The 27,776-nt window shown below is 50.3% G+C and overlaps 1 protein-coding gene across 2 annotated transcripts in view; it reads right to left on the bottom strand.

Moving 5' to 3' along the window:
* Syne3 (spectrin repeat containing nuclear envelope family member 3) overlaps positions 1-27,776 on the bottom strand; it is an 80,117-nt gene that overhangs the window by 1,343 nt on the left and 50,998 nt on the right. For both annotated transcript variants that reach the window (XM_051150979.1, XM_051150988.1), the window contains 12 exons: positions 26,448-26,795; positions 24,587-24,720; positions 22,030-22,204; positions 20,115-20,297; positions 18,589-18,732; positions 17,160-17,294; positions 13,039-13,200; positions 12,737-12,909; positions 12,179-12,308; positions 10,650-10,808; positions 6,715-6,864; positions 5,665-5,703 (listed from right to left, as the gene is read on the bottom strand). In XM_051150979.1, the coding sequence (XP_051006936.1) occupies positions 5,665-5,703; positions 6,715-6,864; positions 10,650-10,808; positions 12,179-12,308; positions 12,737-12,909; positions 13,039-13,200; positions 17,160-17,294; positions 18,589-18,732; positions 20,115-20,297; positions 22,030-22,204; positions 24,587-24,720; positions 26,448-26,795 (1,932 nt within the window). The remainder of the gene's footprint in view (positions 1-5,664; positions 5,704-6,714; positions 6,865-10,649; positions 10,809-12,178; positions 12,309-12,736; positions 12,910-13,038; positions 13,201-17,159; positions 17,295-18,588; positions 18,733-20,114; positions 20,298-22,029; positions 22,205-24,586; positions 24,721-26,447; positions 26,796-27,776) is intronic.

Below are 27,776 nucleotides of genomic sequence, written 5' to 3' on the forward strand. Positions count from 1 at the left end.
GTGTGCCTTGTGGTAATCTTTAGCCATGGTTTATTATGGGATACACCGTGTAGAGTGCTGAAGAGAGCCTGGGTTTTACAGTGTTGACTGAAGTTGAGCTAGGGCTATTGGCCTTAGTTTCCTCCTGTGTAAAACAGGCAGAGGTCAACCAGTCTCCCAGAGCAGTTGAAAGCATTTAGGAAGCTCATGGCCAAGGTGAGGAGTTGAGCGCAAGGCCTTGGGTGGTGTGTGTGTGTGTGTGTGTGTGTGTGTGTGCCTGTGTGTACCGCAGTGTGTGTGTGTCTGTGTGTGTGTCTGTGTATGTACCTGTGTGCACGCATGACAAATGGAGCCCAGATGTTCTGAGTGGACTATTGGGATAGTGAAAGTGTCCACAGACCATGGGCAGTGAGTGTGTCTGTGGTCACCCTCTGGGTACTGACGGATAGGCAGGTTCTGTGTGGAAGAAAGGTAGCCTCAAGTGTGGTTTGAGGCCAGTCTGGGTCAAAGACAGTGTGGCTGAGTGGAGCCCAGCTATGCACTTAGCTGTGACCAGGGAAGAAGCTGACTTGAGCTGCTTGCTGAGCTGTGTGCAGGTGACTCAGAAAATTCAATGACTCCACGATGCTCCAGCCCCCAATGGCCTTGCTGTGCATAGGATGGAGGAGGAAGAGAGGCTGTCGAGAGTTTCCACAGCACCTGGCACTTGGAGATTTTTGTTTTAACCTCAGCTGTGACAGCCATCCACTATCACGGGAGGCCAGCCAATGCCTTCTGAGGTCTGACATCGCAATGCGCCACCTGACCCAGGCACATGTTCAAAGGCAACCAAGAAAGAAAGAGGGCTTTCACAGAGGAGCTGGGATGCTTGAAAAGTTTTCATAGAAGAGCTGGGGTTGATTGCAAAGCTTCTGGGGGATGCTGTGGCTCAGTAGGGAAGTGCTCGCCCAGCATGCATGAAGCCCTCGATCTCCAGCCCTGGGTAAACTGGGTATGGTAGTGCCCACCTATAACACAGCACTTAGGAGGTAGACCTTCATCCTCACAGACATAATGAATCTGAGCCTAGCCTGGGCTATGGGAGTTGAGGCTAGCCTGGGCTATGGGCTATGTCCCTCTGTGGGAAGGGACAGAGGGAGGAAAAGGGAGTGAAGGAGAAAAACCCACATAAAGAAGCTGCACGAGGGTGGGGGGGGGGGCAGGGGAGGGGGTTCTGCCTTTGGTGGGGATGAGGGCACAAGTATAAGGACCTCCCAGGAAGAAGAGCCAGAGCGCTCCCCATCTGGTTGAAGGGAGGAGAAAGAAGCTATTTCTGGAGAATTTGAGCCATAGGCAGGGACTCCCCCAACAGATGGGCTACTTGTGTACCCCACAACGTAGCCCAAAGAAAACCAGAACAAACTGCAGTCACCAGCAGAGATTTGGACTCCCAAGATTCCTAGGTGAAGATGCCCTGAGAGAAGGGGGAAGCAATCCTGACCACTGCCTGGGAGAACTAGATTGGAACAAAAAAATCTAAATTCCAGCGAGAAAAAAAAATGTAAAAAACAAACAAATCATGAATCTTAAAACCTCGGAAATGCAATCAGGTAAACCCAATGCCACTCCCAGGTGGCACCACAGGTGGTCTGTGTACCAAGAGCCCCACTGTGTGCGTGCCCAGTGTACTAAGGGTCCCACTGTGCATGCCCAGGAAACACCTGCACCTGGCCCCTGTAAGCCACCCAGCCTGCTCTGGAGAAGAGCAACCCCAGTCGGACCAGGACTCAAGTGAAAAGACTGTTTTCAGAGAAGGGCTTGAGATCACTCACAGCCCAGGCCCCGCTACCATCCAAAAAGTAACACAATTTATGTGTCTGAGGGCTGCAGGCAAGCATCTGCTGGCACCGAGCTGGCTAACATATTGGCAGGACAAACTTAATAAATCATAATTATTCTGTTTATGCAAACAAACAGGCTGAAGTTGCTGACGGAGCTGGAGCTGTAGATGACTTGAGGCCTGGAGAGAGCAAGGACGTGCAGAGAACCAAGCACACATAAGTCCTCAGCCCGACAGAGGGTGTCTTTCTTCCCTGTGAACTGAAAATAGTATATGGAATGTTTTAAAGCTGGTGAGAGTACAGCCTCTGCAGAAGGCACTTCTGTTCTACCTGGCTGGCCTCTGTGTGTGCATGTTCATGTGTATGTGTGTGTACATGTGTGTGTATGTGCATGTGCATTGCGTGTGCGTGCGTGTGCATGTGTACACATGTGCATGCATGTGTGTGCACATATATGCATGTGAATGTATGCGTGTGCGTGCGTGCGTGTGTGTGTGTGTGTGTGTGTGTGTGTGTGTGTGTGTGTGTGTGTGTGTATGGAGCCCTGTCATATTTGCACATACCTAACCAGCTAAACATCAACATGAGAATTGTGAACTTGGGCCTTGAATATTCCACAGAGACTGAGTTAAAGAACTGTTCCCCAGGCTTGCGCTATTTGGAGGAAGGAAATCCTTAATAGGCGGGGCTGCAGATGGCTCAGCAGCAAAGAGTGCCGTGTGCTCTTGCAGAGGAACTGGGTTCAATTCCCAGCACCCACACAGCAGCTTACAACTGTAACTCCAGTCAGTACTTCACTACAGGCAAAAACAACAGGGACAAATGACCCCAGATGGGAAACTCTTAAAACGTTGTGAACCAAATCATCTTTCCCTCTTCATAAGCTGATTTCCTCAAGCATTTTGTAATAGTAACAGAAAGCTGACTAACACAAAGCTTCTGTGGCTCTGCTATTTCTGATCCTGAAGGAAGTAGGGAGTGTCTGAGGCCCTCATAGACATGACAATTAAGAGCTTCTGTAACATGCCAATTGGTAGAAAGAAACTTCCTGGCTTTAGTTTAGAGGACTCATTTCCTTCGTTGGAAGATCATAATCGAGTTATTTCCCAAATGTCACACACACACACACACACACACACACACACACCAATGACTGAGCCTGGATTTGAACCCAGAGCATAAAGTACCAGTTCTCAAAACATGGTTCCTGACCTAGAAGAGTGAGCAACACCTGGGAATGTATCAGGAACACAGATTCATGAACTATCCAGGCCAATGGATCAGGATCTCAGTAGGGCTGCACACAGCCATCTGGGTTTGCAAGTCACCCTGTAGGTTGTCTCTGAACACCGAGCAAGTGCGTTTGAGTCAGTGTGGATGAGCATGTAGAACTTTCTAGATTGTTTATTCAACAGAACAATGGCTGACATTTCCTAGCTGTAGCTCAACAGGGCTATTTGGTGAACCTCAGGGCCATGAGCCTTCAGGCTCCTACCCCTCAGAGACCTCTGACCTGGAGACTACCAAACCCCAGCTCCACATACTGTTCCCGCCACCTTGCACCCAGCCAGGTACACAGGCTTTAGGATGGCACACTGTCACTCTTGTTGATTGATGGATTCTGAGCACCTTAAACAGCATTTGGCACAAAGCTATCAATGACTCAATACTGACAAAATAAATGAATGGCTAAGAGACAGTCAGTGGGCACCATGACTGTACCAGGGACCCAGATGTGGCTAACTCTTAGAATCTTCCTGACAGAGGCACAACCTGTGTCATGTCACAGCTAGGAATGTTGTCCAACATAAAACTACAAACTTACTTAAAACATTGTAAGGTTTTTTTTGTTTTGTTTTGTTTTAAGAAAAAAAAACTCTTTGTAACTTTGTAGAATATAATGTTATGTCTTGGTGTCAAAATGTTGGACACGCCTCATCACCAGGTCTAGGCTTCACACATGAGGACTCCCGACCAACTACAAGCAGACTTCCATCTCTCACCAGGGGTCCTCTTTCCTGATGCCTCTGCACTCCATGACGGTCACATAATTCTAACCAGGGAGAATCCTGGGGGACACATCTGCCTTATTATGCTCTGCCTTGCATAAGTCCTCAAAATCAATTCACGGAGCAAACTAACCCAATGTTGATATTTCCATTTCACACATGGGGGGCAGGGGGCCCCAGGACAAGGTGATTTGTCAAGGCCACAAAGCTAATTGAAGAGCCCAGGGTGCATCCTTGGTCTCCTGAGGCTGCCAGAGGCCAGGAATGAACCCAGGGTGCCCACACTTGGGATGCAAACTCTGGGGGGATGAGAGCTCTGAAGTGACCCCGGGTCTTTTGATCCAAGTGTGCTGGGGGCTCATATCATTATGGTCAATGTTTGGCAAGAAAACAAGAGCAACAGTGGGGACAGTAAAGGTCAAGATTGGGGACACTCTCCAAACCCTGGGAGGCCTCCAAGGTACCCTGTGACAGGTTAAAGCATTGGATGTTGAGGCCTGAGGGCTGATGCCAGTCAGCAGCCACATGCCTGGTAGACACATCTGCTCTTTGAGACATCTTTTTTGCCTCAGGCTTAGAGCTGAGTTAAGAGTGCTACTTGGGAGCTGGCATGGTGGCATATGCCTGTAATCCCAGCACTCAGGGAGGCAGAGGCAGGCAGTTCTCTGTGAGTTCAAGACCAGCTTGGTCTACAAAGTGAGTCCAGGACAGCCAGGGCTACTCAGAGAAACCCTGTCTCAAAACAAACAAACACCCTCCAAAACTGAAAAACAACAACAAAAAGAATGCTACCTGGTGTCAATGGCAGGGCGCAATCAGATGCCCTAGCCACAACTGCCCTGGCTGAAATTGAAAATGTCCTGATAGTCTCATGGTTTTGGCTGTTTGGTCCCTAGCTGGTGATCTACACTGTGTATGTGGGGTTCGGAAGTGGAGAGTGGGGAAGTAGAGACTATGGGAGTCGGGGCCTAGCTGGCCAAAGGTTATACCAGGTCTCAGTACCCAATTTCTCCTTCTCCCTCTTCCTCCCCTCCCCCTTGCCTCTCTCTCCCTCCTCCCTTTCCTACCCTCTCCCTTCCTTCCTGGTTGGTCAGGAAGTGAGTGGACAGCCATTCTGGGTCACAGGCTCCCAGCATCCTGGGACATACTGCCCAAGCACAGGAGTCCTGGATACCATGGCCGCATTCTCTGAAATCCTGGGCCAAAGCAAATCCCTTCTCAAGGTTGTTCTCTGGGTTTTGGGGCACAACCCTGGGAAGGGAGCTGAGATGGCTAAGTGCTAGACCTGGCACACAGAGACTGGGCAGTGGGAATGCCAGCTAGAGTGCAGGAACAGGTACCGCTCCCACTTTAGCTGTGAATGGCATAGGGAGAGCCAGAGCATCACAGTGGGCATCAGTGGAAGTGTGCCTGGTAGAGCAAAGGGCTCCACTACCCCTTTCTAATGTACCCCCAGGGGCCAAAGAGGCAACACGATCCAATTTGTCCCGAATAGTCCAGGCTCCTGGGTCAGTCCTGGTTTGCACCTGCCATCACACGTGTAACCAGAGCAGCATTCAGTCACTCTCCAGAGTGCCCTGGGTCTGGGTGACAAGTCCAGAATCCCTCTTCCACGTGTTGTGTCAAGGCTAAGTCATCTACACACGCTTGTCAGTCCCTCCCCAAGCCTGGGGCTTCCTTAGAACACATACCTCAGGGGCCCAACCCATCACAAAACAAATTGATTCCTCTGCCCATACTCTCCAGATTGTATGGAACATTCTAGAAAACCCAGACACCCTGCCCCAGAATCACAGGCCTTCCACATTGCACATTCTCTGCCCTCTAGCTGTGTGGAGCAGATGGCAGACGCTTACCTTCTGGAATGCAGTCAGCTCCCCGGGAGAACTCTGCGTCTGTTATTTTAGGGAAGGGGGAAGAGACAGAGTAAAAATCAGCTAGGCGCGTAAAACTTAAACCCGAGCAGAACCCGTAACAGAATATTCATTTTGTCAGGGGAGTATTTCCGTCAAACTGCCGGTCATCTGGATGGCCTGCGCCAGCAGGGGACTCCATTTAATGAGCTTTTTAACACACTTCAGAGCCAGGTGGCACTGTCTGGATGGGCTTGGCCAGGGCTAGGGATGTGGTCTGTATGGGTTGGACTATGCTGACACCTAGTGGCCAATGTGGCAGTTGCAGGGCCAGAAAAGCCTGGAGTGCCCCAAGCTGTGGATTCTGGGTTCTGGGGCCTGAAGGGGGAGCCCTAGAAGGCCATCTTACCTACTTCCAACTTCATTGTCTCACTTTTGTCATCAGCCTGGAGGGAAGGATGCCCCTGTCCTACATGGGCGTGTTAGGAGGCCATAGCGCTTAAACAAAGGCTGTCATTACCAGTGGTTTGCATAGTCCAGGAGATAAAAGCGCTATATCACCGTCAGAGGGAGAGAGGAGCTGCAACCCATGCGCCCCGATGGCAGCACCACACCCCAGGGGTGTCACAGAATGTTGTCTCTGACAGTGAAGAGCTCCGTGAGCCAAGCTTTTACCATCGGGGTTAGGGGTGGGGGTCAGCTATCCCCTCTGGAGGCTGAGGTGCAGCTATTCCAGCAGAAGGTAGTTCTAGGACCAAATGGGAAATGACATAAAACTGTGACTTGGGGGGGGGGGGCGGGGAGTAAGAGATCCTTATGTACTAAGCAAGAACCGCTGCCCTTATTCCTAGGACTCTAGCCTCACTGAGTGAGATAGACAAATAATATTATGTAAGTCAAAAGCCTGAGACCCAGGAGTGTCCCTCTCTTCCTTTGAGTTGTTACAATGGCCTGGAATATGGATGCACAGGAGTGAAAACACATAGATCCAGCTCTGTCTCCCCAAGACACGGTTGCCTCCTGGGGCCCCCAACCTCTACCCCCAGCACCTACCAGCAGGTGGCCAGAGTCTTTGAGTTTAGATTTGTACAGCATCCAACGGTAGCGAAGACCTTCCAGCTCATTGGAGGGGTCTCTTGCTGGCCTGAGACGAAGCAGGTTCTCGAAGAGATGCTGGCCCTCTGGGATGCGAGCCTCCAGCTCCTGAGAGAGAAGGCAGTGTCATGCCACAGCTACCCAATGGCTCAAGAACCCCACCTGGCTGGAAGGGGTGGGCTAGTCAAGCACCACCTGAGGTATGCTGGGAGATGTGGACAGGACCAGTAACAGAAGACTCTCATCCATGGAAATGTTGTTTGTTTGTTTAATGTTTTGTGGGGCTAGAGAGATGGGTCAGTGGTTAAGAGGTTGCTCTTGGGAGGACCTGGGTCCAATTCTCAGCACCCAAATGTTGGCTTATAACTATTTTTAACTCTAGTCCCAAGGAATCTGATGCCCACTTCTGGTCTCCAAGGGCACCAGGCATACAGGTGGTACACAGGCACACATGCAGGTAAAACACTCAGACACATAAAACAAATAAATATTATTTTAAAATTTGGTTAGCCGGGCAGTGGTGGTGCACACCTTTAATCCCAGCACTTGGGAGGCAGGGGCAGGTAGATCTCTGTGAGGCCAGCCTGGTCTGCAAAGTGAGTCCAGGACAGCCAACAATACACACAGAGAAACCCTGTCTTAAAAAAAACAAAAATAATAAACAAAAGTTTATATGTATGAGCATTTTGCCTGTATGCATCAGTGTGAACCATAGGTTTTGCCTGGTGCCTGCAGAGATCAGAAGAGGATGTCAGAGCTAGGCATGGTGGTGCACATCTTTAATCCCAGCACTCAAGGCAGAGGCTATCCTATTCTACAAAGTGAGTGTGGGAGGGCCAAGGCTACACAGAGAAACCCTGTCTCGAAAAACAAAAACAAAAACAAAAAGAAAAGAGGGTGTCAGATCTCTTAGAACTGGAGTTGTAGATGGCTGTGAGTTCCCATGTGGATGCTGAGAACTGAACCCAGGACCTCTGTGAAAGCTGCAAATGTTCTTAACCACTGAGCCATCTTTCCAGCCTTCATCCATGCATCCAGAATGTTAGAGAGCTCCCAACATGTGAAAGGGCAGTGCGACTGCTGATGGACCACAGTGGTTACTTCCAACGCTGACATGCCGGGAGGGACCATGAGACGTTCGTCATGGCAGTCACCAGCATAAAGGGATTACCGTGAAGCATGCCACTCCGCTGGCATTTCTAAGGCCGGCAGAGTTGATGATGAGTTGGGTAGACTTTTTCTAAGTAGACCACAGTGCCCCCCTAGGGTGATGCTTCCTCTTCCTGGGAGGCCTGAGAGGTGCTGCAGTGTGGGGTGGAGGGGGCATCTACAGGCTAGAGCCTAGGCTTCGAGGCCAGCTTTCAGCCCCGGCTAAGCTGCTCAGAAGCCACCTCAGGGCAGGCTGGACAAGAAGTCACTTTTTTATATGACTGAAGTAGAGGGCGGGGAGGTGGAAAGATTTGCTGTGAGGTGAGTTCCATCCGCAGGATGGGCCATGTGCCGAGAACACAGTGCAACATGTGGACTAACAGACAGGGGAGAGTAATCAGGACAGAGCTGAGGAAAGAGGGTGAAAGTACCGCTCCATGGCAAAGCACTTGCCTCGCTTGTCTAAGGCCCTGGGTTCGATCCAAAGCACAGCAAACAAAATGAAACCAGCACAGAAGGCCCAGGGATGGCCAAGAGCCCTGAGAAGTGAGGCCTCTGTCCAGACTTCCTTTTCCTCTTAGAACTTTTGCCAAGCGGGAGTGGCAATACCAGCTTTGAAAACAGATCTTTTTTTTTTTTTTTTTTTTTTTTCTTTTCCTTTTTTTTTTTTTTTTTTTTCCCTGCAGCCTCTCAAGGGTAAAGGTGATGAAAATAGAAGCCTGGGCTCAGGAAAGGCTTATACGTCATCCCTTTGTTGGATGAGATGGCTGCAGACTTATTCTCAGAGTAAAGGGAGCCGTAAATGAATCTGGGCCTTGAGTGCCCTTGTAGCGTAGGCCCCAGATCATCTTAGTGATCTAAGAAACTACAAGCCTTGAACTTGGACTCAGTTGTCCTGGAATCATAGAAGCCCCCACTTTTTGTCAATAGCAAACAAGATCATCTCTGGAGAAAGAGATTATCCTAAGTTCCAAACTAGTCTTCTATACATTTTTGCCTACAAGAACAATACATGACATAAAGAACGAGAAGCAAAAATATATAACAGAAATATTCCTAAATGCCCAGAGATAAGAGAATTAGTAGGCAGTGCAATTACGGTGGGTTACAGTTTGAAGAGTTAAAAGACGAGCCTGAACATTTCGTCAAGGGTGTGATGGAAGCCAGAGACCGTAACCAACCACACCAAACAGAACCGAATAGAAGTTCATGATAACCGAGTTAAGACCTTAGTAGACATATATGACAGCAAATTAGACACAGCTAAAAAGTGAACTAGTCAAGTGGAAGACGAGGCAGAAAAAAAAAAAAATTCAGAATTCAACACTCTGAGTCAAGGGTGAAAGTACACAAAAGAAACAGACAAAAATACAAAGTGGGGGGAGGGAATGTAGATTTCAATGACGTTTGAGAAAAGGAGAAAAAGATATCAAGGCAGAGGTAATATTTTAAGAGATCTGGTCAGATATATTCCATAAAGACCTTACACCACAGACGCAGTCCAAATGATTGCCAAGCAGGGTAAAAAGTAGAAATTTGGACCCTAACACACGACTGATATTTCATACAAATACAGAAGGGGGGAGGTGGAGTGGGCGTGATGAGGGAGGCTGTGTACCATGACTTAGGTATGAACGCCTGCAGGAGCAGCCACGACCTGGGAGAGGGTCCACCAGATGGGAGGCCAAGTAGGAAGCTGCTGCCACAAGCAGGTCAACAGCAGGTGCAGAGGGGACAGAAACATCCAGGAAGTGGATTGGAGAAGGGTTTGGTGACTGTCCCTTCCTAAACTCATGTTGACTGTACTGGGAGATAGGATCTCTGAGAGAGATGACCTGGCCCAAGGGTAAGATTAACGACCCTCGAGGGTGGGACTGATAACATCACAAAAAGGCCTCTTTTAGATCCCCTCTGCTTCTTCAAAGCTATCACAAAGATAGTGACTAACCAGGTAGCCGGAAGGAGAGGGGAGCTGTGGAAGACCAAATACAAGGGTCCGGTTCCCCACCCCCACCAATACCTTCACACCAGGCGGTGCAGTCTCTTTTCCTTCTCCTTGAATCTGGGATGGCCTGCTGACTTTCTCTGTGCCACACAACACAGAAAAAAACCATATGACACTAGCATGTGACACTAGCAATGTAGTTCTTAGTCTAGGCAGCCAAGGGCCTTGCCTGTTCCCACATGCTCCCTCACACTCTGCAGCCACCTGGAGCAGTCTGGGCTATCCCACTCGAGAATGAGACGTGTATGGTCCATGTCAAGTTTATATCTACCAACGTCCAGCCCTCCACCACAGCCACCTATCTGACAAAGGATAAAGTTGCCCAGAAGATGTGTCTTGGACTCCAGAACGAGCAGAAACCAGGCTGAGCTCAAATCAGCAAATGTCAAAACTGTGGGTTAAATAATAGCTGTTGTTTTAAGTACCTCACGTATCAGGGCGGTTTGCGATACAGGGGCAGCTAACTGATACTGCAATCAAGTGCTCATTATTTTTCGAAATAATAGAGAAATATAAAGTGGGATGGATGGATACATGGATAAATGGATCATTGGTGGTTTCATGGTTGGACAGATGCAAGGAAAAGTTAATTCTAAACTATTTAAGCCAAGAAAAAAATTTAAAAAAAAACATTACTTAGACTCAGGATGGCTCATGTACGAGCATTACATATGAATCCCTCTATCTGAGAAACTCCTGGTGGCGTGAACCACATTAAGGATCATTCCTTGAAACAGACCTGCAGCTCCCTCCCTCTGGTCCTCAAGTCCTTGGAGGTGACTGTTTTTACTGTGGTGAGTCTAAGTAGCTTGGAGTTTTCTGCCTGTAGCCACTGTTCAAAGTCCCTCAGGCGCTGGGCGTGGTCTTCATGCTGGTCACCTTCTTCCACTAGGTTTGCCTGCAGGAAAGCATGGAAGGAGATGTGAAAAGGGCCTGCTGGCCATGTGTCCTGCGGGCCCCACTAACACAGAAGGGACCTGGAGGGGATGGGAGAGGCTCAGAGAGATGAACAGTTCTCCGTTAATTCACATTTAGGAGCCAAGAACATCCTTCACCATCATTTTTCTGGAGCCCAAGAAATCATCACCATCCTTAACCAGGTTGCCTACCCAGTGGCCATTTTCCTCCATTCTTGTGGAGACCTGCACAAAGTGAAATGAAAGCCAGTCCAGCTAAACCACTCCTTGTCCACTGGTGGTGCCTCACTCTTCCCTGATGTGGCTGGAGAGCACTAGGTTCCAGTTCTACAGAGCTGCCTCCCTCCTTCCCTCCTCCCCCTCCCCCTCCCTGCTGCAGCCTGAAGCTGCATGTCAGCATCTTGAACTTAAGCTCCGTCATGGTCTCTGTATATACCATGTCCTTTACTGAGAACACAGCTGTGGCTGTTTGAATATGTCTCTATAAGCTCATATGCTGGAATGCTTGTTTCCCAGTTTGTAGAAATATGTGGGAAGGATTAGGAGTGTGGCTTCATTGGAGAAAGTGTATCTATCAATGGGGATGGGCTTTGAGGTTTTAAAAGCTCACGCCATTCCCTGTTGGCTCTCTCTGACTCATGCTTGTGGATGAAGATGTCAACGCACAGCTACTGCTCCGGCATCATGCCAGCTTGCTGCCGCCATGCTCCCTGCCATGATGGTCATGGACTCTAAGCCTCCAGAACTGTGAACCCACAACAAATGTTTTCTTTTATGAGTTACCTTGGTCATGGCAACAGAAAAGTAACTAAGACAAACGCCTTCCCTTCTCTCCCTGTCCTGTTCAGACCTGAGGGTGCAGCTGAGATTTCACCATCACTAGAAAGGCTCCCTCACCCCAGACCTGGGTATAGCATCCAGCCTAGCTGTCCCAGAATGCAGCAGGACAAACTATGTGCCTAGGACTTGTTAACAGTGCAGTATTGGGCTACTGGGTCAGGACCTGCACCTCTGGTTTGTTTGCAATCTGGAGTCAGCAGTAAGTTTTTAACCCCAGTCCTCTCCCCACATGGGCTGCTGCAGGGGCTCAGAGAAATGAGGGCCAATTTTGTCCTGGGTGTTCCTGACCTTCTGGTGTGACCTGGAACCTCTGGACCCCAAGACCCTCCATCCTCCAGCAATTAATTTTTTTTTTCCTGAGGTCCCATCAGGGGCAAGACCCAAGAAAGTAAATATATCCTGTGAGCTAAACACGCAGTCCAGGCCAAGGAGGTAGCTGTGCTGGAGACCCCTACCTCCTCCCGTGACACCGGATGTGTCCTTTCTTTCAAAGCCCACGAGACAGACTCACCCCATGCCGTCTCCTGGGAATGGGGTCCCGAGGGTTGATGACAAAACCGGCCTTTGGGATGTTGTTGGTGAAAACCAGCTTCTTCCCCGTGTCCACCTCCGTCCTCTGCAGCTGTTGGCTTCTGATGAGACTGGGATGATAAAGGCACTTATTCAAGACAGCCATGTGATGAGCATCCATCAGGCCGCAGGAGAAGCAACACACCAGGGTACCAAGAACAACAGGGGACTTGTGGGCTTCCCTCTTGACAATGACTTAGCAGCCACCTTTTGGGGGGCCATCAGAACACTTCCTAGGCATGCTCACTCTGTTTCTTATTTTTAAACCCACCTTACCAAACCAGGAAGGTACAGACACCTTTTGATGCAGATAAAGAAGCAAGCTCAGTCAGGAACAGGCTGGAGGCCAACTCCCTAGTGAGGGATGACCTCAGATCCTTGGAACTCTATCAGACTCACTGAGTGGGTCAGACGTGGGGGTACCCCAGGTTCCTGGCACCTTGCCTGGTGGTGGGGAGGCAATGTCTGAGACAAAGTGGGGAGCAAGCAAGGCCCTCACCTCAGCATGTTCTCCTCTAGCAGCCGCAGGGCATGCCAAGACTCCGTCAGCTTCTTCAGCTCCTCCTGGACCATGGCAGCCCCTTCTGGGGAAGACTTCTTCATCACAAGCTGACCCTGTGCTTGGAGCAGGGAGAGCTGGACCTCTTTCTCTGGAATCTCAGACAGCAGCCTCTGTGGGACACGTGGATGAACAGATACACATGTGAGAGACTGGTTTGGGGGACATCTCTGTGCCCCAGTATGAGAGTCATCCGGAATGCTTTAGGGGAATGCAGGTGGGAGAATGAGTCAGCATCTTACCTCAAGGCCAGCCTCTTGGGACTTGGCACCCCATGGTTGCACATCCCCTTGGTGTGACTCCAGCGTCTGTGTGGTCATGGTGACCCACTGCCGCAGCTCCGACAGCCGGTGACTGAAGGTACAGTGTTCCCGTACATCCTGTTGACACCTGTCCACGAGGCCCTATGGCACAGCCAGGAGAGCCAGGGTTCTGAGTGCTGCTTGGGGCAGACCCTGGGTGCCACCCCAACTCTGTAAGGTACGTAGACCTGGCTGCACTCTCAATTTCCCCCAACAGGAACCTCACAGGATGGTGTTCCCTCTTCATGGTACAGACCAATTCTGCCTAATACACTTGAGCCTGCATTGTTTTCACAGAGACTACCAAGTGTAGGTGAGGGTGGGGCTCCCATCTACTGTGTGCTCTGTGAATCTGGGAAAACCAGGGGTAGGGATTTGGTAAGGCTGAGAACAGATGCCATGTCTGACCCAGCCATGACTCCTGCCTCCCGGAAGAGCAAGATGCTGCCTCTAAGGGACACACGCGGAGTATCACCTGTCATCAATCCAAATCAGAAGCCGGAGAGATGGCACTGTCTGCTCTTCCAGAGGTCCTGAGTTCAATTCCCAATAACCACTCACATGGTGGCTCACAACCATCTATACTAGGATCTGATGCCCTCTTCTGGCATGCAGGTGTACATGCAGATAGAACCTTCATATACAAAAAATAAATAAATCTAGGAGGAGGAGGAGAAGAAGAAGGAAAAGAAGGAGAAGAAGAAGCTATCCACAAAAGTAAAACGGAGGGATAGGGGTAGCTCAGTGGTAGGACCCTTGCCTACTGTGTGAAAAGCCCTGAATTTGATCCCCAGCACAGGAGCTGTCCACTGGACAGAATGTTCTATAGTAGCAAGAACAAACAGCCCCAGAAGAGATTTGCAACAGAGGCTTAAACTGGTCAAAGTACAGGAGCCTGTAGTGGACATTTTTATTCAAGCCACCACAGGGGAACAATATCAATGTTGCATTTAAGGCTAAGAAGTCAGCCATCACATGCTCTCTGTAAGAGCCATAGGGTGCTACAATGTGACACAGCTGGTGCACAGCTGGTACAACTGCTGTTACCTGCATAAAACGGAGCCAGTTAATACTATAGGTTGGATGAGGGAGGGGCTCATGAGACCTCGTCCCTGTCTGAGGAGCTGCTGGCAGTTGAAGGCTGCTGGGGTATGGGGTGTCATGCTTTACTTTGGGGCATGGCCTCTGGTAGGCTGCCTGTGTCCCAGTGGACAACCTGCACCCATTCCCATGTGGGCGGCACTAACCACTCAGCAGATTCCAGCAACCACAATAAGAGGGTGTGAACGCAGGGACATGTTGGTGATGGTTCAGTGGGAGGGGGAGCCGGGTGGATAGGATGAAGATACAGTGTATGTGCAGATTAAACTGCTAAAGAATAAATACAATTAGTCTTTAAAAAGGAACGAACAGCTTGCGATCCCCTGCAGCACTGTGCAGAAATCTGCATCACTGTGTGGAGGCAGAGCGAACAGCTCTGAGGGCAGGGCAGGCCTTCCAGGGCAAGCGATGACAGACTATATACAGCAGAGCACGAGGAAGGCTGGTATCACCCTAGGTTTTGTCTGGGGTGCTTACATGGGTCTGTTTTTTCTTTAGGATGAGCTGAGCCACGCCACCATGTTTTCTTTTCTGTATATGAACAATTCTATATAAAGGTTTTCAAAGCCACTTTGCTTACCCCGACTCCATTCCTAGGTCCTGTTTCCTGGGCCTGTCCATTTCTTAGAAGTCTGAATCTCCAGCCTTTCACTTCTCTGTCTTCAAGAAGGCTGGTACTGTCCTCAGAAGGATGGCCATTCTCCATGCTTTTGCTCCCTTGCCTTGGCCTCTCTGAGCCCTCCAGGAGCCATCAGGACTTCAGCCGGCTGACACTATCCTACTGTATTACCCTGCAGGCCTCATGCCTCTGCACTGGGCTCCCAAAGACCCTATTCTCTCTGTATTCCTCCCCCCAAAACCCACTGGCAGAAATAGGGGTGCCAGGTCCCTGCCAAGAGGCTGTAAGTCCAAAGAGGGGTTCAGCGTCCCACATACTGCATCTCCTTCAACAACTCATCAAGGACAACCTCAAACACTTTCTAAGCCTTGCTTCTCTGAGTCTGCAGTGCCAGGGCCTGGGTACCAATGCTAGGTAACCACCCCCATCGGCTTCCTGCCATAGCGCAGAAACAAGCCTCTGGGCATGCCGCTGAAGGACTGTCTAGGTTTGTTAACTGAGGTGAGGTGTCCTACCTTACCTCATCTCCCCTTGCCTTGCCTCACCTGGCCCATGTGAGCCACAGCACTCCATAGCTGGGGTCCAAGGCTATGTGAAAAAGGAGGAAACTGCAAGTACTTGGGTATCTGTGATTTCAAGGCCAGCTTGGCCTGCACAGGGCCGTAGAGTTCACTTCTCTCTATGTCCTGACTGAAGATGCAGGGAGACTGGCTGCATCATGGCTCCCAAATCATGATGGACAACACCCTGCAACTGTGAGCCAAGCTGAGCCCTTCCTGCCTAATGTTTTCTTCGTCAGACATTTTGTCACAGTGATGACAGGACACGAAAGTCACCTGGCTGTGAGGGAAGGATGAATTTAACTTCACCAGACTTACCAAGCACTGAATGTCTCAATTAAAAGAGGTAGTTTCTCTTTACAGAAGCATGAATTGATGTCACCATCTTGTGACCTCTAATGACACTCAGTAAAAGTGTCCTCTAATGACCGGCCTAACTCATCATTTGTATATAGTTTTTGGAGATGACATTGGTGGCTTCTAGAAGGTAAGAACAGTGCCTTGTCTCCCTAGTTCCCTTCCTTCATCCCTGGGACTACAGATGCTAGTTTACTGTGTGGAATTAGTGGATTCATCCAGACTCAAGGTGTTGCTTAGGTGGACAGGGCTCCCTAGGTCCTCTGGAGGGCATCGTCACTCCTAGAGAGCTGTGGAGCAGACAATGTGAATGCCATAGGTGCTCCCACTCCATGGAGGGAGTGCAACAGAACTGTCCCATGCCTCACAAATGGCTATGTGGGCTATGTCGATATATCTGCCCATATCCACAATGACTAAAAACCTATTTGTTGTGGCCCTAGGGGTCTAACTCCACACACAGGTACAAGGTCTTTGAAGTTCTAACAGGAACACTGGCTTGTCCCGGAACACACCCATTCTATACACAAAGGTCTTTGCTCTGGTTTTTATCTCACCGCTATAGGCACTGCTGGCCACTCCACCTGATGTGACATTTGTGGCTGTGACATGAAGGGAATGTTTTCTGACCCCTTCCTTATGACCATCTGTAGGAACTTAGGTGTGACTTGATTATAATGTCTCTTTAAGAATTTCTTCTCATTCTCGTCATTTCCAAGTTGTCAGTGAGTGTGATGTGCCCACCTGTGAGCTTCAGGATGGCAAAGGATGTGTTGGTTATGGAAACGGTGTGCAGGGCCAGGTGGGCTGGAAGAAGTTAGCCTAGTATTGAGTTTCCTTGAGCTGTGGCTGCCAGGGATCAGCTCGAACTCTCTCTAAGGCTTGATTGAAAGGCAGACACAGGCCTGTCTAAATCAGTGCGTTGGGAGCCTGGAGCCTGGAGCCTGGTTTTCTACTTGCCTCAGCCAACTGTCAAGAAGTCCCAGGGCTGCAGGGAGCAGAATCAAGCCTGTGCTTGGGTGGCCACTAGAGGGCGCTGAAGATAAGGTCTCTGAGGCCACCAGAGCTGGGGGACAAATACTGTGCACATACACAGGCTGTTGGGCAAGGCCACCTTTTCTGCTCACCTTCTGTGGGCCTCATCACAACGTGAAACGCTTGGCATCACTCACTTATTTGCTGACTCGCTGTCCATCCACCCAAGCCCCAGGAAAGGAGGGCCCTTGTCTGTCAGCGCATGCTGCTTCACCATGAGAGCCCAGAACAGCAGCCAGTGTATAGGAACTGCTCAGCTATCAGAAGTTACACAAATGAGGGTGAGAAGAAAGGGAGGATGGAGGGAATAGAAGGCAGAAGAAAGGACCCAAGAGTGTAGGATTCTAAGACCCGACCCTTGCTGCTCGGGCCCTAGACTAGCCACTTACCTCCAGGGACCTCTGCAGGGTTTGCTGGTCAGAGGAGACCTGGTCTACTTTGTGCTGGTGGCTAGAGTTCCCCTGGGCAAGAGGTCTCACAGCCTCTATCTGTGTCCCCAGATCGAGCCCCTCCTCCTGCAGCCCCTGTGACAGAGAGAAGAACAAGTGAGCTCGGCTACCTGCCCCTCCATCCCAGAAGCCCCACCATCCTGGAATCTCCTCCAACTCAGAAGACACCCCCATCTCAGAAGCCCCTCCATCCCAGAAGACCCTCCAACCCAGAAGCCCCGCCATCCTGGTATCCCCTCCAACCCAGAAGACCCTCTATCTCAGAAGGTCCTCCATCCCAGAATTCCCTCCATCCCAGAGGGCCCTCCCAGCCAGAAGACCCTCTATCCTGGAAGACCCTCCATCCAGGAGACCCAGTGAGGTAGGGGCTCCGTGTGGGAGAGCTGCTGGTTGGACTCCAAGACTAGCATGCTCCCTCTATCAGTGGCTGCACCATATGGGTGGGTCCGATAGATCCCTTTTCAGGGCAAATGAAACTTTAAAATTCAGACACAAGTACCCCAGGGGCACTATTAAAATAAACTAAAGGAAAGGTCCCAGACAGCATCTTGGGAAAGAAACTCACGTCGGGATGCTCACTTGGTCACCATTGGTTGTTAGGAAGAATTATACCCATTTCAGTATTGAAGGCGCAAATGGACCATGCTTAATGCTTTCCAGAGAATGCTGTCAGCTTATACATGAACCGTGTTTGGTTTAAAACAACAAACATTGTGTCATGTGCGTGATAAAAACCAGGAAAGCTCCTCAGCCGGCCAGCAATTACCAGTGACCCGCCTGTATGCAGTCCACACGTGATATAAAACATATCTTCCTAATCTCAAAATTGGTTTATTCAACTGAAAGTCTCCAAACTCACCAAGAACAGTTCATATGATGGTTAATCTTCATTGCCACCCTGACTAGATTTTTATCATCTAGGAAATACCTCTGGGTGTGTCTATGAGGGTGTTTCCAAATATGATTAGCTGAAAAGGGAAGACCCATATTGGATATGGATGGCACCACGCTATGGGCTGGAGTCCCAAACCAAATAAAAGGAGAAAGCGACTTGAGAGCCAGCATTTACTGCTCTCTGCTTTCTGACGGCTCTTCAGACCTCGGAGACCAGGGGTAAACAAAAGAACTGCTTGTCGCTGAGCTAGACTGGAGACTCAGGAGCTTGGGGGTGCATATCCCCCCCCCGACCCCACCCCCCCCCCACGCCGCGGAGGCCAGAAACTGCCAGCTGAATAGGCAGAGATTCTATGGAGACCCAACTGCAGTTAAGGACCTGAACCTTGGGCTCAGGATGGCGGCTGCTTTACAGCTTGCTGCCAGAAGGGGGCGCTCTCTTGCAGACAACAGTGGGCCTGGAGACTCTTCTCACCTGCAACCTTAGAAGCTGGACCTGCTTCCCAGGAAGGTCCCGCTGAAGCCCTTTCTCTGCTTGAGTCCTGGCTTGGAGATCTAGGAGCTTCCTGTGTAGGGGGTCAAAGGCCACCCCGAAGTCCTTGTGCTGGACAAGCAGGCTCTGCAAATAGAACCACGATGAAGAGCTTTCCTCATGGTGCCTCATAACTCTCTCTATCCTAGCTCCTGAACCACCTCCTCCAGGAAGCCTTCCCAGGTGGGCCGCTCTTGTGTTCTCTTATCACACTTTTGATTCTCAGCTATAGAGGCAGAGTTGAGCCAACTGCCCTATAGACTCTGGCACCTTCACTGCCTGGACCCTCACAACAGCAGCCTGTAATCCAGAGATTCTCAACCCATGGGCCGCAACCCCTGTGGGAAGTACCCTCTCACAGGGGTCACCTAAAACTATCAGAAAACACAGATATTTATATTATGATTCAAAACAGTAGCAAACATACAGTTATGAAGTAGCAACGGAAGTAATTTTATGATTGGGGGTCACCACCACATGAGGAACTCCACTAAAGGGTCGCGGCATCAGGAAGGTTGAGAACCACTGCTCTGGATGGACCACTGCTGAGACCTTTCTGCAGACACCTCCTGTGACTGCCTGTGTGTACCTGTCTCCACCAGCAGCCCCAGTGGCTTGAGACAGAGGATCTCACTTCCTGACTGGTTCCCCATATCCTGCAACCCTGTCTCATCCTGCTGATGAGGTGAGATTGCTGGATTGGAGTCAGGTGATGTAGCCTCACCGCTGCACTAGGAGATACCTGCCGGACTCTCCTCACCTGTAAAACAGGGAAACGGCTGCACCTCCCCCATAGTGTCAGCAGGACAGGGAGAAGCAGGTGCCTGGCCCAGAGCCAACACCTGTGGACTGCAGCTATTATTATCATCATCATTACCGGCCACTCAGCAAACTCTTGGCAGCTAGAAGGGCTGTCTACAGAATGCCAAGCTATCGCTTTGATTTAGGGTACCCAGAAGCTTGCCATTAATAACACTCATTCCTAGGATAACGGTGGGTTAAAATTAGCAAATGGTCGCATCTGCATTTTCTATTGCATTTAATTTGTCTGTGTGTGTGTGTGTGTGTGTGTGCGCGCGCGCGCGCGCGCACGTGTGTGTGTGTGTGTGTGTGTGCACAAGTGGGCCCTGGAGACTGAAATCAGGTAGAAGCTGGGCAGCAAGCTCCTTTACTAGTTGAATCATCTCACGCACCCCGTCTTTGCTTGTCCATCAACTCTACGGAAGGTAGTGGGGGTTGGCTGAGATGTAGAGAACAGGGTTACGAGTGCCCAGCAGCAGACAGCTGGCTGGGGAGCCAGTTAGAGGGGTCATCCTGTCCTGTCTACAGATGGAGAACCTGAGACTGTGAGCCACAGGGACAGGGGGTGGAGCTGAGATCAGAGTAACGCAATCATGCACGCACGCACACACGCATGCACACACGCACGCACGCACGCCAGGCTCCAGGGTGAGGCCGCTGATGCTAACCTGCAGTTTGCTCTTCCTCTGAAGGAGGCTGTTGTGCAACAGGTCTCTGTCCCTCACAGAACTTGCCACCTGCTCCAGGAGAGCGGCTGCCCTCTCCTGGCCGAAGATGCTGCCCAGCAGGTCTGTCTTCAGCTGCAGCATCGCCAGCTGCTCCTTCAGGCGGGAGCTTTCTGTTAGAGCTGCCTGTGGGAGACAGTGTATCCATGAACCCCTGAATTCCAGCATCCATGTTGGTTTTCTTTTACCACACACTTCCCACCCCCATGCATCTTGCTACCAAAGTCCAAGTAATAATCCACCCTCTCTCCTGTCTCAGAAACCATGTTCCCCATTGTCACCAGCAGCCGCTATAGCACACGCTCAGCCTCTCTCACCTGCACCTCAGTGCCTGCCAGCCTATCACTTCCAAGCTAGTGCCCCAGAGCTGACCCTCCACACCTCACCAGTGTGAGCCTCTATGCCTCTACACAGTGACCCTCCATCACCAACAGACCCTCCGACATCCTGGAAACACAGCCCTTCTGCCCCTGTGCAGTTCCCACCAAGAACAAGAGGCAAGAGGATCTCTGTGAGTTCATGGCCAGCCTGGTCTGCATAGTAAGTTCTAGACTAGCCAGGGGTACAAAGGGAGACCCTGTCCCAAACTAAAAAAAACTAAATAAAATAGATAATTAAGGAGAGATTAAAGTTGGGGAGATGGCTCAATAATTGAGGTGCTTGCTGAACAAGCCAGAGGAAGAGGTGACAGAGGATCCACCCCTAAAGCGAGCTGGTTAGCAAGACTAGTCACCCCAGTGAGCTCTGGGTTCAATGGAAGAGGTGAAAAAGCAATCAAGGGTGATTTCCAACACCAACCTCAGGCTCACACTCATGCAAGCTCCAGGCTATGGGGTGAGCAGCATTCTCCAGGGGAAGTGGGGCCCACCCTGGTTAAAGATTCTCCATCCAACACCCAAGTAGGCCAGAAAGGGTGAGGGGAAAACTACTGTTCTGAGATGTTGATGGTGGCCCTGTGCCTCGTGGGATGGTGGGTAGTTTTGTTTCATTTGGGGGAATCTTTAATGTAAGTGTATTTTAATATAAAATGAGGTTGACACCTAGCATGTTTTCATGCCTCTCTCCCTCTGTCCTTTGTGTCCGAGCATCCCTGGACACAGCGCATCTCGTGGACCGAGAGCTCAGTGGCAGCATAAAGCAGAGCTTATGAGTCAATCAAAACCCCAGTGTTGAGGAACTCTGCAGTAGACGTTGCCAAATACCCTCCCTACTAGTCCTCTTTCTCCAAACAGCCAACATTTGTTTTGGAAGCAGAGTGCCCAACTGAAGGCCCAGTGTTGTTAGTGTTCCGGACACAGCCAGTCACGTCAGACTCACCATCTTCAGCCAGGCACTGATTTAAGGATGGTCATGTGACCTGCCTGACCAATGATGCAAAAGGTTTTCAGGAAGGCTTCACCTCTTTGTTGGCAGTGCAAGTGGTGATGGAGAAAGCCTTTGGACCCCTGTGACCCCTGTGCAGTTCCCACCAGTAACAAACACTGTTTGTTCCTTGGAACTAGGCCAGCAAGAGACAGGGCTTGGAGCCAGGCAGACCTGGGTTCCAGGTGGCACTGCTGAGCCGAAAAACTGGCCTGATCACCTCTGTGCTCTCTTATAGAACCATTATTACTCTACCTATGGTGAGGTCCCCAAGGAAGACAAAATCCCATGTAGGAGATCATGAAAGTCACACCGGGCTTTGCCTCTTCCAAAGAACTAAGGGTGACTTCTGTCCCTGAGAATGAGTGATGGCCCTTCCTGTACACTTGGTACTTGGATGATGCAGGCATCCCAAGGATGCACTCGTCCCTGGGAGAGTAGCTGAGGTGCCACACAGTGGGCCAGCAACCTCCCCTGCCCCACAAAGCCTGATTACCTCAATCTGGGGCAGAAAAGTGTGAATGGAGGGCAGGTCCGGTAGGCTGGTGGTGATGTCCAGGAGCCTCTGAGCCAGGGACTTCCACAGCTGCAGGTCATTGAGGGGCCGCTGGAAACGCTGCCATAGCTCTGCCCTGGTCGCATTGTGGAGCCTGGTGTTTTTTCCCTTCATACTGCCAGGGCAGTGTAGGACACAGATCCAGGGAAGTGTGTGTGTGTGTATGTGTGTGTGTGTGTGTGTGCGCGTGTGCGTGTGCATGTGCGTGTGTGTGTGTGTGTGTGTGTGTGTGAGAGAGAGAGAGAGAGAGAGAGAGAGAGAGAGAGAGAGAGAGAGAGAGAGAGAGAGAGAGAGAGAGAGGTTAGTCTAGGACTAAGGCCTCTGCCCAGGCTGCCAGGGCAGGGAATACCCTCCTAACAAATGGGCTGCTATGAGTGTGTAAGGACACACCCACAGGAAGCAGGTGTGCGAACACTTTATAAGCACTGACACAGAATGGCACTGAGCACATGCCTGGGGTCTTCCTGAGGGTACACCCTCGGCTCCTTCAGACTCTCACAGAGAAATGAGATACATGAGTGTCCTCCGGGTCTGCAGTGTCTAGAGGCAGGCAGAGCTGCTGTGACCTGCATGGCTTAATGCTGCCAAGCCCCAGTTTCCTCATCTGAAGAATGAGTAGCACACTGCCCCTCACACTGCTCCCAGAAATGCTCCTAACCTGGGATGCCCCTCACACTGCTCCCAGAAATGCTCCTAACCTGGGATGCCCCTCACACTGCTCCCAGAAATGCTCCTAACCTGGGATGCCCCTCACACTGCTCCCAGAAATGCTCCTAACCTGGGATGCCCCTCACACTGCTCCCAGAAATGCTCCTAACCTGGGATGCCCCTCACACTGCTCCCAGAAATGCTCCTAACCTAGGATGCCCCTCACACTGCTCCCAGAAATGCTAACTCAGGATGCCCCTCACACTGCTCCCAGAAATGATTCTAACCCAGGATGCCCTTTCACAACTCCTAGAAACGTTCATAAAGCCAGAGGATTCTTCTAGTAGCAGAAAGCTGGAAAACTGCCTTTCCCACTTAGACCCAAACAAGAGCTTAATCCAGGTTTTAAAAAGAAATAAATGATAAAAAAACTATTTTTTAGTCTGGGGGTTGGAGAGATGGTCAGTAACTAAGAGCACTGGCTGCTCTTCCAGAAGTCCTGAGTTCAATTCCCAGAAACCACAAGGTGGCTCACAACCATCTGTAATGGAATCTGATTCCTTCTTCTGGTGTGCATGAAAACAGAACACTCATATACATAAAGTATAAAACAGGAGTCTGGGACCCGGAGCTATGTTGAGCCTGAGAGCATCCTGGAAGAAAGTGCTGCAGAATGAGCTAGCCTGTGGTGTCCTGTCCCCCAGAGTGAGGACTCCAAATGGGTAGGTTCTGATAGCTACACCATTCCTGAGGCTGGGCACTCGGGATAAAAGGTCACTGCTGCAGAGCTGTCCTCACAGTGAGGTCCCCTGAGTTCAAGCTGGGATGCAGGGGACCAAAAGCCTTCGGTATAAACTACAGAGATCCTAACCTTACTGCCTGGTCAACGCAAACCAAAACCCTTGCTAAGATAGCATCCCAGGGGGCTGGAGAGATGGCTCAGAGGTTAAGAGCACTGGCTGCTCTTCCAGAGGTCCTGAGTTCAATTCCCAGCACCCACAGGGTGGCTCACAATCATCTATAATGTGATCTGGTGCCATCTTCTGGCCTGCAGGTGTACATGTAGGCAGAGCACTGTATATATAATAATAAATAAATAAATCTTAAAAAATAAAAAAATAAAAAAAAAAAAAAGAGGCAGGCAGATCTCCCAGTTCGAGGCCAGCCTGGTCTACAGAGTGAATTCCAAGATAACCAGGACTACACAGAGAAACTCCTGAGGAAAAGAAAAAAAAAAAATGTTTCATCCCAGGCTCAGCTGCTCTTACAAGTAAGTTTCACATACAAGGTTCAAAGCCAGAGAAAGCTGCCCGGATTCTGATAACTGGGCAAGACCAAGCTAAGGGAGGAGAAACCCTTGGCCACTGTGTCTTTACCTGCTCTGTGTATGGGAAGTCCACTCCCCAGTCTAGCCCTGTGTCAGCATCCTGCAGTAGGATCTAGGCACTATCCCAGTTTTACAGATGTGGGGCTTAAAAACAGCTGTGGGTGAGAGGTACTTGCTTCTTGGGGGGAGGGCATTACTCTACTCGTTGCTGAGCCCAACTGTGCCCGTGGCAGAGATAAGCAGAGACTGTGCTGAAGGTACTGTCAGCATTGTCAGAGGCAGAGGAGTGGTGTTCACTGTCAGAGAGCCCTCCCTTATGACACAGCATGGCGAAGCCCTGTTGACAACTCCAAGAGGGCAGAGCCTAAGCTGAGTAGAGACTTGCCATCCCCAGACTCCAAGCCAGCCCTCCACACACAGGGTGCCAAGTATCCAGCACCCTGAGTCCCACCCACCCTGAGTCCTGCCCAACCCTGAGTCCCACCCACCCTGAGTCCTGCCCAACCCCAGCCTCCCGGGTACCTTTGATATTCCTGAATGGTGGCCACCACGCTGTCAGAGAGTGATTGTAGGTCCGGGAAGGTAACAAGTTCCTTCAGCTGAGTTTGTAACCGGTCTACACGGGGTTCCTCTGAAGCCAGTGCAGCCCGTATCCCCTGCAAGACACGACATTCAGGCGCTGGTTAGGTTCCTTACGGGGGACTATAGTGTGTGTGCAGGGGTTCAGTAGAGGCTGGTGACTGGCCAATCACCAAAGGCATGGGCTGGGGCATTTTACCCTTAGGCTCCACCCTTGCTCTCCAATCTTGACCTTTATGTTCCCTGTAGCTGCCTGGTTACACATAGTACCATTTTCCTCACAATGACACTGTGACAAATGCTAGCTTCATTTTATAGTAGCTGTTCCCACTGGAGACAGCCTTTCCCTCTGGTTCTAAGATCATCTTGTTTTTGTTTTTGTTTTTTTGGTTTTTTTTTTATTAATTTATTCTTGTTACATCTCAATGTTTATCCCATCCCTTGTATCCTCCCATTCCTCCCCCCCCCCCCTTTTCCCATTATTCCCCTCCCCTATGACTGTTCCTGAGGGGGATTATCTCCCCATATATTTTCTCATAGGGTATCAAGTCTCTTCTTGGCTACCTGCTGTCCTTCCTCTGAGTGCTCTTAACTTACACCCCACCTCCAACACACACTCTCTCTCTCCTCTCCTCTCTCTCTCTCTCTCTCTCTCTCTCTCTCTCTCTCTCTCTCTCTCTCTCTCTCACACACACACACACACACACACACACACACACACACACACACACACAAGATGACCATGAAGAATAAGGCTTCAACAGAAGGGATTTAGGGGGCGTGGACCATTGGTTAGCAAGCAGGACTCATGCTAAAAAGCATGCATGGTCCCCTTGTAGAAAGAGTCAGGGTGACCTGCTGGGACATGGGATGAAAAAGCTCTCAAGAGAATAAAGGATGGTGTGGTAGGGCAGAAGGGAGATAGGGTGACTTTTTTTTAAAAGCCATTTCCTTTCATGGCTCCCCAACCCCTAGAGGTGTTAGGGACAGAACCTAGATCTTCATTAAAACTACACAAGTTCTAATCCTGAGCTCCAGCACGAGCCCCAGCTATTTCCTTTGACCAAATCATGATATTAGCAATAAGGTCAGGGGTTGGAGGAGTGTTGGGGATCTTTAAAAACTGGGCAAGTCAGACTTCCTGCTATGGTTTGACAGCACTGGCAGCAGAGCCTCAAGCTTTTAGGAGGAGGAGGAGCCCAAGGGGGGGGGCATCCTTAGGTCTTTGGAGGTGTGCCACTGTCTTCCTGACTGGCCCTGCTTTCTGGTTTGTGAGGTGAATATGTATATGAGGTGCCATAGACTCTCACCATGACATAGTGTCCCTGCCGAATGCCCAAAGCAATGCAGCACCTCCAGAACATGAGCCACAACAAACCTTTGCTCTTCATAAGTTGGTTGCCTCAGCTGTTTTGTTACAGTAAAGTGAAGGTGACTTAAGATTTCCCGAGTGGGTAGGAGCCCACACTGCCTTTCCTAAATGGGTATCCTTGCTCGACCTCTGCAGACTCTGCCTTCTGTTTTCCTGTCACCATCTCTGCACTATGAACGTCCCTCCACCTCTAACCTCCCTACTCCCTCATCCCACTGCTGAGGAAGGAAAGGGCTTCAAAGCCCATGTCTGGATGTCCTATTTCAGGCCTCAGTTTCTTCATCTGGAAAATGGGAATAAACACCTGCTGTCAGGGAACTCAGGTGCCAGAGAATGGGGCACACCAGAGAGGGTGTGTAAGGCCGATTGTGATTCTTCACCACAGAGCAACTCCAAGTGGCAACCCAAGGCCCAGCACACCCCTGAACTTACTGAGAAGACCCTCCAGTGGGCCAGCAGCTCATCCTCTGTGGCTGTCTTCACCACGGGCTCCGAGCCCTCCTGAGCCAGCCTCTGCAGGCCTTTCTTGAACTCTCCCAGTTCCGCCTCCAGCTGCTGGCTCTGCTGCTCACAGGCCCCCTTGGACTGCAGCAGGCCACGCAGCCTCCCTTCTTCCTCTTTCCAGAGGACTCTCAGCTTCCCCAGGACTCCCCGCATCTCCTCCAGCTCCCCTGAGATCTTCTCTGCACCCAAAGGGGAGGTGTTCCGAATGACACCCACGGCCTGCGCCTCCAATCTGTTCAAAGACTCCTCACCCCGAAGGAAATCCTTGGCGATGTCCTGCCGAGGGTGGTACGGAGACAGCAGGAAAGCCAAGGTTAGCTTTGCTCTTGGAGCAGACCTGGGGACCATCGCAAGCGTGGACTGTCAGCCCTAGACACCGTGGGCTTGTGAGATGGGAACTGTTGGCTCCTGTCTCTTCCAAGCCACTAAATATTTACAGGACAGTGTCTCTGGTGGGTGTGTCTGTCTTCAGCACTGTCTCTTTTAATGTCACTTTAAAACAAATCGACTTGAAGCCACCAGCAAGCTATGCCATGGAGCCACAAAGAATCAAGGGCACCAAGCCTCACTGTGTGCACTGTGTGTGTGTGTGTGTGTGTGTGTGTGTGTATACCTATTTAGATTTTGACTCGTATCTATCTATATCACTATATCTGTACAGGAATGTAACTTATGTAGCCCAGGTTGGCCACAATATATAACTAAGTATGGCCTTAAACTTTCCCGGTACTGGGATTACAGATATGTGTAACATGCATGGTTTTTATATCAGTTACAAATGGCACTGGCTTCCCTTTACAACAAGTTTTCTTTCCCTTTTTATGATGGGATGTCATTATAGACCCATATATATGTTTACCTTTACCTTTCCTAGGCCAGCCTCAAAGTTGCAACCATTCTACCTTAAACTCCCAAGGCCTCAAAGTTGCAACCATTCCACCTTAAACGCCCAAGCACTGGGCTGGTGGCCATACACTCCCACCAAACTCTTAAGTGTTCTTTCTAAATAATGTCCATCACCTTCTTCAAAGGCAAGTGGATTTAAACATAAGTTAGCAGACTCAGTGCAGGGAAGGCACAGGAGTGGACTGTGGATGATAACGGGCTGCCTGGTCCAAAGGCAACTCCAATTCCCCCAGACTCCAGCAGGTAGTCCAAATATCCCAAAATGAGCTCATCCTGGACCACATCCCTGTTACACGCAGGCTGTGCTCACCATCTAAGCTCCTGCTTCTTCTCTATGCTTCCTCCATCCTC

This window comes from Acomys russatus, chromosome 1 (genome assembly GCF_903995435.1).
Source record: "Acomys russatus chromosome 1, mAcoRus1.1, whole genome shotgun sequence".
Lineage (NCBI taxonomy): Eukaryota > Metazoa > Chordata > Mammalia > Rodentia > Muridae > Acomys > Acomys russatus.